Source organism: Stegostoma tigrinum, chromosome 12 (genome assembly GCF_030684315.1).
Source record: "Stegostoma tigrinum isolate sSteTig4 chromosome 12, sSteTig4.hap1, whole genome shotgun sequence".
Classification (NCBI taxonomy): Eukaryota; Metazoa; Chordata; class Chondrichthyes; order Orectolobiformes; family Stegostomatidae; genus Stegostoma; species Stegostoma tigrinum.
In genome coordinates, this window is record NC_081365.1 from 34,999,199 (window position 1) to 35,012,146 (window position 12,948).

At 41.5% G+C, this 12,948-nt stretch overlaps 1 protein-coding gene across 1 annotated transcript in view; it reads left to right on the forward strand.

Moving 5' to 3' along the window:
* The window catches only part of gsk3ba (glycogen synthase kinase 3 beta, genome duplicate a), a 183,844-nt gene that overhangs the window by 124,316 nt on the left and 46,580 nt on the right, over window positions 1-12,948 (forward strand). Inside the window, exon 5 of the mRNA XM_048540399.2 lies at window positions 4,656-4,786. Coding sequence (XP_048396356.1) covers window positions 4,656-4,786 — 131 coding nt within the window. The remainder of the gene's footprint in view (window positions 1-4,655; window positions 4,787-12,948) is intronic.

Here is a 12,948-nt window from a genome sequence, read left to right on the forward strand (position 1 = left end):
TCAGCTAGCCTAATATCCCAATTTGCTTCTGCATGCTCAGTCTTCATGCCCACGTTGTTGCCCTTCTTTAAATTTAAAATCGTGCGGCCTTTGCACTGTTCTTACACATGTGTAAATTTCAATCATGAGATTGTTAATCTCTTTACAGAAGTGTGGTAAAGCTTGCTGTCTGGTGGTAGAACATGTAACTATCTTGAAAGCATTCTATGAAATCCTCATTGAGGCTATTACCACCAACCTGATGTTTCCAGTTTGTATGTAGATCAGAATCCTCTGTAATTATCATCATTATTGCAAGTGCCTGATGATATTTCTTGCATGCAGCTTCCTATTTTGCACTTACAGTTTGGAACCTGTATATCATGCCAACTAGAGACTTCTTTCCCGTACAATTCCTTATCGCCACATTTAATGCCTTTTGGAAATCAAAGTACATCCATGGGTTCTCTCTTTCTTTTTTCCTAGGTGCTTGTCACTCCTTCAAATAAGTCAAAAATTAATTAAACACAATTTTTCTTCTTAATTGAGCCTGATCACTTTAGGATTTGTGTATCCTCCTATAATTTCATTAATACTGGATTCTAGAAACTTCTGAGACAGATATTGGGGTAAACTGGCTAGTAGTTGTGTTGATATTCTTTCTTTCTCCTTGAGTAAAGAAGTTTCAACAGCTATTTTCCAATCTCATAGAACTTTTCCAGAATCTAATGAGTTTAGTTGTAGAAGATTACAATGAATGCTTCTAATATCTTCTAAAATCCTAGAATGCAGGTGATCAGATCACAAAGATCTCGCCAACCTTTTAGTTTGAATAATTTTGCCAGTATCTTTTTCCCTGGTGTTGGTGGTTGTTTCAAGTTCTCCCCTCCCTTTTCACCTTTAGATTTACAGGTATCTTTGGAAAGTCTTTTTGCAGTGTAGACACAAAATAAATATTCAGCACGTCTCCCATTTACTTTTTATCTGATCCAGTGCCCCGGATGTGATCACTTTTTTTCATTCTATCATTGAGGATGTTCACGCAAAGGCCAGTATTTGCTGTCCATCCCTAATTACGCTTGGACTGACTGGCCTACTAGGCTATTTCATAGGGCTATTAACAATCAGCCACATCACTGTACCAGTCAGACCAGGTAAGGATGGTACATCATCTTTCAGATTAATTTTACAACAGATTTGTTTGTCAAATTTAAATTCAACCAGTGGCTATGTTAGATTTTGATCCTGTGTCCTCAGGGCAGAAGTCTGGGTCTCTGTCTTTCATGCCCAGTAACATTAGCTGTATGCCACCATCTCTAGTTCTCGTTGAGCGTTGGAATTCTCTCTCACTCTGAAAGATGTGAAATCTTTCTTTTGAACGCTTGCTGATATGACTGTTATGTTACAAATTAACTCCTCTATTATAATATTTGATGTATATGACTGTTTAAGATTAAGCAATTTTTATCATCAAGTATTTGTATTATTTCTGTCAAAAGGCTGTAACTTATCTGCGCTTAATTTGTTGGCATTGTACTTCTCCCAGCCTTCTCAACTCATGTTATTTATAATCTGTTTGGAAACCAATGCTTATTATATGGAGAGGGGTGGTCCTTCCAGATTGATGCTCATTGTTTGTGCATTCAAGATAAGACAATTACTTGACTGTAATTATACAATTGGATTCTATCTTGATTCAACACTTCTATGAGTAGAAATTACCTAAATCTAGGATCAGAATGGCCTGATCCATCTGATTCATCGTTTTCTTCAGTTCAGTTGCACATGTAGATCCTTGTAGTAAACTGGGACTCAGATTGTGATGCTCTGTGATTACTTAAAATACCTAGAGATAGTAGGAACTGCAGATGCTGGAGAATCTGAGATAACAAGGTACAGAGCTTTACACCTCTAGGCTTTTACACCTCCAGCTCTGTACCTTGTTATGTCGCTTAAAGTACATTTTACATATATGCTTTTTATATTTTAGCCAGAGAAATGTTTTAGTAGGTAATGGTGGTAACTTAACACTTAGCAAACATATGTTTGGCTTTATCCCGAAAAATGTGGTCCTTTTAAATAATTAGATTATACTCATTCAGAAACCTGGGAAAGAAATTGAATGTATCCATGCTTTGAAAGACAATGGTTTATTGACCATGTTATTTCAGCCTTGTGACAATAGAAATCTGAGAGTTGTACACATGGGGTTGTAAGGAAGTTGGCTTGAGAATTGTTTAGGAGGTGTAAGATTTTTCAGTACAGGTTGGAAGCTTGATCTCCAGTACGTAATAGCGATTTTGCTAGTGTGTCTAAATGAGTAATATCAGACAGTTTTTGTCAAAGACAGAATTAAACTACTTACAGATACTCAACAATGGCATTACTCAGGTGTGATCTGAAATTGGGGCCTTTTTTCCTAAACCAAGTGTAGATAAACTAAATTATCTGCCTAAATCTGCCAGTTAGGATTGGAAACTCAAATAATATGTCTTGAGGCGGAGTCCTGCTCGGCTGAAGCAGTCTAGCATTGCTCAGGAATCCATGCAGCCAGCAGTGAAGAGGATCTGTGTTGAAGTCATACTGTTTTCCCAATAAATCCATAAAATGTAATAAGCCCATTGCAGACATTTATTGCATAGCTTAAGATGATGCTCCATACAGGATCTAGAGGTCCTGAAGCTACTTTCACAGGTACTGAGAGATGGTAAATATGCAAGACGGGTGAGGATGGATAGGGTCATAGAAATGTGTGGGATTGGAGGTCAAGAAGGTAGGGGAGAAGAAAGCAGGGTGACAGCAAGATGGAGGCATTCTTTATTTTTTTTCCCTGAAGAATTATTAAATTAAATTGGTTAGAACCCGCTGGAGTTTCCAGCACATACTCCAAGTTGAGCTCTAAATGCCAAATAATTGCCCATCTTTCAACTTTCACGGCAATTCCTGTGGAGCCAATTGCTTGGCATTTCTGCACAGACCCAATGTGCAGTTCTTATCTGTGCTACTGAAATGACTGTCTTCCGATTGGAGAATCTGGCCGCATTGTTCTTATCATTGCTTTAGCTGAAGTCATCTAACTGCTCAGTGCAAACCAAGAATTGAACCTGGAACTTGATCTCAGATTCTATGCACTGTTAACCATGTTGTGATATGTTGTAATACAATATTATGTAATTCATGGAATGAACCAATTTCAAACATTTATTATCTAGCTTAAGGTGATGTCAGTATGACATGCAAAGCGTTGCACAAGATGAGGCTTTGTAGAAGCTTGTAGTTTCAGGATTTCAAAATCCACTCTGGCACTAAATGAACATTTCAGTCGTTTAGCTTATAACTTTCGTGTCTCAAAATACATCATGGGCAGTGAATAAATTCGAAGTCCAGTGACTGTTCTTTAGGCATGCTAAGCAGCTAATTTATCTAAAGCTGAGTTGGATTACCAGATAATAGAACATAGAACAATACAGCGCAGAACAGGCCCTTCGGCCCTCGATGTTGCGCCGACCTGTGAACTAATCTAAGCCCCTCCCCCTACATTATCCCATCGTTATCCGTATGTTTATCCGAGGACTGTTTAAATGCCCCTAATGTGGCTGAGTTGACTACATTGGCAGGCAGGACATTCCACGCCCTTACCACTCTGAGTGAAGAACCTGCCTCTGACATCTGTCTTGAATCTATCACCCCTCAATTTGTAGCTATGCCCCCTTGTACAAGCTGAAAGTCATCATCCTTGGAAAAAGACTCTCACTGTCCACCCTGTCTAATCCTCTGATCATCTTGCATGTCTCTATTAAATCCCTCCCCCGCCCCGCCCCGCCCCCCCTGCCCCCCCCCCCCCCCCCACCCCCCTTAGCCGCCTCCTCTCCAATGAGAACAGACCCAAGTCCCTCAGCCTTTCTTCATAGGGCCTGCACTCCAGACCAGGCAACATCCTGGTAAAGGTGATAATGGGAACTGGAGATGCTCTCTGATGAAGGGTCTAGGCCTGAAACGTCAGCTTTTGTGCTCCTGAGATGCTGCTGGGCCTGCTGTGTTCATCCAGCATCACATTTTATTATCTAACATCCTGGTAAATCTCCTCTGCACCTTCTCCAATGCTTCCACATCCTTCCTGTAATGGGGTGACCAGAACTGCACGCAATATTCCAAATGAGGCTGCACTAGCATTTTGTACAGTTGCAGCATGAAAATTGAGTTTTTTTTAAGACCGGTTAACCAGGGCAATTGATCTGCACTCTCTTAGTCTTGATGGCATCTGTGGAGATCATCTAATTCCAGGTTGAATGTCAGTTTGGGTGCAAAACTGTAGTTTAATTTGACATTATTAAATGCAGTTCATGAGAGCATTATACCACCTTTTTGAGATGATCAATGGAGACCTTGTGTCCTGTTCTCAAGTATATAGATACAAAGCATAAGAAATTATCTTGCTGTGAGCATTTTTTCAACTAAAACCATCAAAAACAGATTATCATATCAGTTGTTAGTAGGATATTGCTCTGTAGAAAATCAATTTCACATATCCTTTGTAACTTGGTTATAAAGTACTTTGAGATGTCCTTTAGTAAATATGTTACATGCATGCAATTCTTTCTTTCTTCTAGCTATGTAGTCAAAGCTGAAGAAGTCTGTTCTAATAATTGATGAAAATTATTTTTCTTTTTTATTAGTTGTATATGTATCAGCTGTTCCGGAGTTTAGCATACATCCATTCCTTTGGAATTTGCCATCGGGATATTAAACCACAGAATCTACTGCTTGATCCTGAAACAGCTGTCCTTAAACTATGTGACTTTGGAAGGTGAGTTTTTTTTTTGGCCATTTCATGGCATATGAATGTTCCTGGTAAGATCAGGATTTGTTGCTAATGGCTAATTTATACTTGGGGGGTAAAAACTGATGGTGAGCAGCTGCCTTGGACTGCTTCAGTCCATTTTGGCATAGGGTGCACACAGTGCTATTTAGAGGGCAATTCCATGACTTTGAATCCTGTTCTTTTGCCATTGCTGAAATGTAATTTGAAGTCAAGTTGGTATGTGATTTGGAAGGGAAGTTGGAGGTGACCATATTCTGCTGCCCTTGTCTGTCTTAAGTGGCAGAGGTTGTGGTTCAGAAGTTACTGTTGAAAGAAGCTTGGTGGTTACTGAAGTGCACCTTGATGATTTACACTGCTGCCACTGTGCACTAGGAAGTTAGAATCTTAGCTAGTGATTGGGTTGCCAATGAAGCAAACTGTCTGTGTGTCTTGATGTGGATGGTGTCAAAGTTCCTGAGTGTTATTGGAACTGTGATCATCCAGGCCTGTGGCGAGTATTCCATTAGTCTGATTTGTGTCTTGTAAATGGTGGATATTATTGGGAAGTCAGGTGGTGAGTTACTTTTGTCAGTTCAACAATTTCAACCACCTTTCATTTGACTCCAGTTGGAGTGATTGGCATTGAGTTCAATTTTTCTTGGGCTCCTTCTTGCCATATTGCAGCACTTGACATTAAACTCTCCCCTTACTTCTGGACTTGGGTTTTTCTCCACGTTTGAGCTAAGGCTACAGTATTATCTCAAGTAGTGGAATTTGCCTTTTAGAACATGCAGCAACCAAAGCCCTAGATTCTATTCATCTTTAACCAGCTGATGTTTAAGAAGGAAATGCTACTTGGTCAGTATGTCTCTGCCTATGAAAATTGAGGCCTTCACAATTCAGGCTATTCTGCAGGCAGTTCTCTGCAGACAGAACTCCTCTTCCATTAGACCTTGTTGATATGCTACCCAGTGTTTCTGTCTGGAAAGTACATATTTGAATATTTCACTTGGGAGCAACGTCAAGCCTGGCATTAAAGCGCCACCCATTTACTCCTAACCCTAAATGTGCGCAATCAAACCACTTGTTGATGTTCAATATCTAGGTTCTCACATAAAAATGACGCTAATACAAAGTGCCGTTGAGTCATTATCAACGGTGTAGCTGAATTCTGTATAAAGCAATGCATTCAGAACAGGTAAGAACAAGATGAAGGGTCATAAGGGGATAAAACTTCCTGTTCAAAAGTACAAAGCTTAAATTTCCTTGAACAAAAGTTAACATCCCAGTGAATTGGGGAAACATAGCTATCTCTGAAATTCTGTATTGCTGCTCAACATTGGATGAGCTGAATTTGTGCAAGATTATTTAAGAATTGCATAGGATACACAGTGCAGGAGTAGGCCATTCAGCCCAAGTGGTTGTGCAAGTGTTCATTCTAACCATTTCTCTGCATTCCTTTTGTATCTATTAGTGACCATGTTATATTTTTGATTCCTAGTTTTGGACTGCAAACAAATGGAGTCCTCTTAGCCTGAATTGTATCAAGCCTACCTTTTGGCCACCCACAGCTTTCAACTTTCTTGAGAAAAGCCCTAGCCTGTTTCAGTACTCCCAGTATGATTCTTATCAAACTTTTTCACATCAGCTCTAATGTTTCTAACCAAGGCTGTATATACATTTCATGCAACCTCTTTACTTTTCAAAGGGTCACTATAACGTATAAACAGGCCCTTTGGCCCACCATGTCTGTGGTGACCAGCAAACACCAAAATACACTAATCCCATTTACCTGCACTTGGTCCATAGCCTGTAATGCCTTGGCATTTTAAATACTCATTGAGTTGCTTCCTAATTTGTTGGAAGAGTAGTCGCCTCCTCCACCCCCTCAGACAGCATGTTCTATACATCTTCCAACCTCTGATTTTTCTCAGATTTCCTCCAAATCACTACTTCCTCACCTTAATTATGCCTTCTGCACTTCAGCACATCTGCCACGTGGAAAAGATTCTCACCATCTATTCTGTCTGTACCTCTCATGATTTTGTTTACTCAGCCTCCTCTGCTCCAAGGAAAACAAACCCAGCCTATCCAGTCTCCTCTTATAACTGAGACTTTTCATCCCAAGTAACTTCTGGTGAATCTCCTCTGCACCCTCTCCAGTACAATCACATATTTCCAATAATGTGGAAAAAATAATTAGATGCTGTCTTTCATCTGTGGCCTAACCAATGTTCTATGAAGTTGTAACAAGACTTCCTTGTTCCTATATTCTATACCCTGGCTAATGAAAACAAACATCCAGGATGCTTCCTTCAACACTGTCTGCCTGTGCTGATACCTTCACGCTTGAAGGATTTGTATACACAGGCCCCTTCATTCCTCTGTACTTCCTAGGGTCCTACCATTCGTTGTGCTTATCCTACCTTTATTAGACCTCCCAAAATGATCACCATGCACTTATCTGAATTAAATTCCATATGCCAATTTACCACCTGATCAATGTCAGACTGTAGCCTGAGCCCATCCTCCTCATTATCAACAGTGCTGCCAAATTTTGTGCCATTTGAAAACTTAATTATACTTACTACATTTGCATCCAAGTTGTTAATGGAAATAATAAAAGTAAGGATCCTAGCACGTATCTGTCATTTACTGCTGGCCACAGGCTTCCAATTACAAAATCATCCCTCCACCATCACCCTGTTTACGAGCAAGTTTTATTCCTCCTCTAGAATTGAATGTCAGCATTTTCTTTGCATTTTTGTTTCCCCATGGGCATGTTAACTACTTCTGCTACTTATGGTTTATGAATCTAGACTCCTAAGACTATTTGAATTTTTTTTGGAAATGTATATCCATATATGATACATAGCATCTCAGTTCCTTAACCATGGATGCTGCAATATATATTTCATAACTTCAAGAATAACTTGGTACAATATAAACATTTGATGAATTCTGTTAATTAAGTTGAACAATGTCTAGTGGAATGCTTCTAAAATTTGCATATTATGCTGTAACGTATTACTTAAAAGGTTAGCTGAATGTATGCTAAAATACTTTGTCCCAGTGATTCAGTAATATTTTAGATCATCTATGAATAACGCTCCCTCTGTCCATGTAACGACATGTCTTAAAGGCTAGTCAGTGTCTCGGGAAGTGACTGAATTAAGCCAAGCTTTTTAAATTCATTTGTAAAAGCTGTAATGGGTTTATTGTTTAATAAGTTTTTGAGCTATTGCAATTAAATTTGATGAATAATTACAAACCAAGAACCATGAGCAGTTTTAAATATAAACGTGTCACCCTGCCAGAGCTGCATAGCTTTGTACAGAAATATCAGATTTGCCTAATGTGGTTACTTATTTTACATAATTCTATTGTGAGTTTCTTCGCTGTAGCTTTCCAATTATTATTGTCTTATTTCTTCCTCAATTCCTTGCTCCAGTACAATTTACACAGGCAGTTGACAGTAGGATTTAGTCTGTAGAATAGCCTTTTTACACATCATGGTCCTGATTTATTTATGTTCGAGATCCTTCAGACTTGCAGCATTCAGTGTTTTGCTTTGACATTGTGGTTTCATGTCTTGTTTCAGCAACTCTGGTTATAAAGTACTGCGAGGATGCTTTGACTGTTGATGGTCCAATCTTTCTTAACTAGACATTTTAAACTAAACAAGCATTTTATTCCCTCCAGAGGCAATCAAAATAACATGAACAGATCGAGTGCAGGTAAAAGGCCACACGGAGGGGTTCACGTGGAGGGAGTGTGGTGGTACTGGGTGAAGGAGTCTGTGGGTCATAGAGAGGACTCTTCTCCAAAGAAATGAGCATGGAGGCAAAGACAGCGGAAGAAGAGTTCAACATCATGTCATGCTCAATTCATTAAATTGGGGGCGCAGAGGAATAAAGCTGAGTACAGAAAAGTTCAGCATCGAAGTAAGAGATGTTAGGAGGGATGGTGAATGCCCAACAGGAGTTGGGGTTGGGAGAGGGTGTGGAGTTGCAGGGAAGGGGAGAAGAGGAAGGTTCCAGAGGGCCATGGGTATCTTTTGAGTTGTTGCATCGATGCATTGATTTTGTTTCCAATTTCGACCCCGCCCTCACTTTCACCTAGTCCCTCTCTGATTCATCCCTTCCTCGATATCTCTGTTTCCGTTTCTGGGGACAGACTGGTCACTAATATCCACTGTAAAACCCACTGACTCCTACAGCTACCTGGACTATACATTCTCACACCCTGTTTCCTGTGAGGACTCCATCCCATTCTCTCAGCTTCTCTGCCTCTGGTGCATATGTTCAGATGAGGCCAACTTTGACAAGGGAGCCTCTGAAATATCCACCTTCTTCCTCGTGAGGATTCCCCAGTACCATTGTCGACAGGGCCCTCAACCAGGTCCGACCCATCGCCCATACTTGCACCCTCACCGTTTATCTTCCTTCCTGCACAAGCAGTAGGGTGCCCCTTGTCCTTACATACATTTCCACCAGCATCCAAGTCCGGAAGATCAATAAACGCCATTTCCATTTCCATCACCATCACCAAGATGCTACCATTCGTACATTCCTGACCCTCCCTTGTCTGTCTTCTGCAGAGACTGTTCCCCCTGGCACACCCTGGTATGCTCTTCGTTCACACTTGACATCTCCACTTCCTCCTCCACTTCCTCCTCCTCCTCCTCCTCCTCCTCCTCCTCCTCTTCTTCCTACTCCTCCTCCTCTTCCCACCCCCGCAAAAAAAATGGCACCGTCCCCTGCAACGAGCAAAGTTGCTACACCTGCCCATTTACCTCAGCCTCCCCCACGATCCAAGAGCTCAAACATACCCTCTAGGTGAAGCAACAATTCACCTGCTCTTCCCAGAATCTAGTTTACTGCATTCACTGTTCACATTGTGGTCTCCTCTGCATTGGGGAAGCAAAGTGCAGATTGGGTGACCGCTTTGTAGAACATTATACATTCTGCTTCCAAAAAAACCCTGAGCTACCAGTTGCCTACCACTTTAACAAACCACCCTGATCCCTAGCCAACATCTGTGTCTGGCTTGCTGCATTGTTGCAGTGAAGCTCAATGCAAGCTGGAAAAACACCTCATTTTCTGCTTGTGGACCCTTCAGCCCTCTGGACTCAATATCACAGTCAATAATTTTAGAGCCTAAACTCGCCCATGTCCTAGCCCCCTACCCCACACACCCAGGCCTTGTTATCACAGCCTGCCATTACACACTACCTATTGTTACTCACTAACTGTCCCCATTAACAACTGAACTAACAAGGTGTAGAGCTGGATGAACACAGCAGACCAAGCAGCATCAGAGGAGCAGGAAGGTTGACATTTCGGGCCTCGTCCCTACATAGGCCCGAAGTGTCAGCGTTCCCACTCCTCTGATGCTGCTTGGCCTGCTGTGTTCATCCAGCTCTACACCTTGTTATCTCGGATTCTCCAGCATCTGCAGTTCCTACTATCTCTGAACCTATCAACAACTCCTCAGCCTAACCAGTTCATTATCAACTCCTTTGTCTATCCAACTGTTCTTTCTCTTCGGGCTGTATCCTATCATTTACTCCCTACCCCATCCCCCTCCCTATTTTCTGCACATAAACCAACATTTCCTCAGCTGCTGTCAGTTCTGAGGAGGGGTCACTGGACCTGAAATATTAACTCATTATTTTTCATGGATGCTGCCAGACCTCCTGAGCTTTTCCAGCAACTTCTGTTTTTGTTCCAAGTTTTTATGGCTTTCAGTTGGAAATTGAAAATATCAACAGTTTGACTGCAGCTACTATCTTCAGATATATCTTGGTAATTGTGGCTCATACTTTGTAGGTAGAGAATTGAAACCAATATAGAAGGTGAGCCATGGCTTCTGTTACACAAATTACATACATGGCCCTTGAAGGCTGTTGTGGCACAGTGGTATTGTCCATACATCTGGGCTGGAAGATTTGGGACCAAGTACCATCTGTAGAGGTGTGGCATAGCACATCTGAGCAGGTTGATTTAAAAATATCACTTAAACTGCTTTGGATCAAGTGAAGTTTGTCTGGCCACATATTATTTCATCAATCGGTATTGGGGGCAAAATACTGAGTTGGATTGAAAATTGGCTGGCTGATAGGAAGCAAAGAGTAGTGATAAATGGGCCCCTTTCGGAATAGCAGGCAGTGACCAGTGGGGTACCACAAGGTTCAGTGCTGGGACCGCAGCTGTTTAAGATATATATTAATGATATAGACGAAGGCATTAAAAGTAATATTAGCAAATTTGCTGATGACACAAAGTTGGGTGGAAGTGTGAAATGTGAGGAGGATGTTATGAGAATACAGGGTGACTTGGATAGGCTAGGTGAGTGGACAGATGCATGGCAGATGCAGTTTAATGTGGATAAATGTGCAGTTATACGCTTTGGTGCCAAGAACAGGAAGGCGGATTACTATCTAAATGGAGTCAAGTTAGTTAAAGGGGAAGCACAACAAGATCTAGGTGTCCTCGTACATTAGTCAATGAAAGCAAGCATGCAGGTACAGCAGGCGGTGAAGAAAGCTAATAGCTTGCTGGCCTTCATAACAAGAGGAATTGAGTATAGGAGCAAAGAGGTCCTTCTGCAGCTGTACAGGCCCCTGGTGAGACCACACCTGGAGTATTGTGTGCAGTTTTGGTCTCCAAATTTGAGGAAGGACATTCTTGCTATTGAGGGAGTGCAGCATAGGTTCACGAGGTCAATTCCCAGAATGGCGGGACTATCATATGTTGAAAGAATGGAGCGACTGGGCTTGTATACACTTGGGTTTAGGAGGATGAGAGGGGCTCTGATTGAGGCGTATAAGATTATTAAGGGATTGGACACTCTGGAGGCAGGAAACATGTTTCCGTTGATGGGTGTGTCCAGAACCAGAGGACACAGTTTAAAAATAAGGGGTAGGCCATTTAGAACGGAGTTGAGGAGAAACTCCTTCACCCAGAGAGTGGTGGATATATGGAATGCTCTGCCCCAGAAGGCAGTGGAGGCCACGTCTCTGGATACTTTCAAGAGAGAGATCGATAGAGCTCTTAAAGATAGTGGAATCAAGGGTTATGGGGATAAGGCAGGACAAGGATACCAATTGTGGATGATCAGCCATGATCATAATGAATGGTGGTGCTGGCTCAAAGGGCCGAATGGCCTACTCCAGCACCTGTTGTCTATTGTCTAATTGAGTGCACGGTTGTGTTTTTTTGTAAATTGGTTACCAGGGTGTGAGTATCGCTGGCTAGGCTGGCATTCATTTCCCTCTAGCAGCTGATGCTGAGCAAGAATCCTTAAAGCACTGCAGTTTCTGTATGCATTGTTGAGAAAGGTACCCTTTGACTCGTGACAGTGAAAGATCAGCGATATGTTTGAATGGTCTACACCTTGGAGGGTGTGATGTTCCAATGTTCCTTTTGCCCTTGTTCTTCTGAGAGGTAGAGGTCACAGACTTGCAAGGTGACATTGAGGAATCTTGGTGAATTGCCACACTGTATTTTGTAGATGGTATTATCTGCTGGGATGTGGGTATAATGATGTTGGTGGAAATGAACATTTAAAAGTGATGAGATAGAGTCATACAGCATTGAAACTGGCCCTTTACCCCACCATGTCTTTGGTGACCAATAAACGCCAAGCTACACTAATTCCATTTACCTGCACTTGATCCATAGCTTGGCATTTTAAGTACACATCCAGTTGCTTCTTAAATGTTGCAAGTGAACTTGCCTCCACCACCTTCTCAGGCAGCACATTCCATATATCTGTCATCTGCTGAGTGAAAAAGATTTTCCTCCGATTACCTCTGAATCAATTATTGCTAGCCTTAAACGTATACCCTCTGGTCTTCGACTTAGGCAGTAGATTGCAAGAATCTTTTCCCCATGCCTTTCTTGATTTTGTATGCCTCAATCAGAACTTCTCGGCCTCCGCTCCAAGGAAAACAAACACAGCCTAATCAATCCTCAACTGAGACTTTTCGTCCAAGGCAACATCGTAGTCAATCTCCTCTGCTCCTTCTCCAGTGTAAGCATGTCTATCCAATACTGACTGCACACAGTGCTCCATCTGTGTTACAACCAATGTTTTATAAAATTGTAACAAGATTTTTGTTCATTTATTCTGTTGATGGCAAGAATCCCAAATGCTGCCTTCAC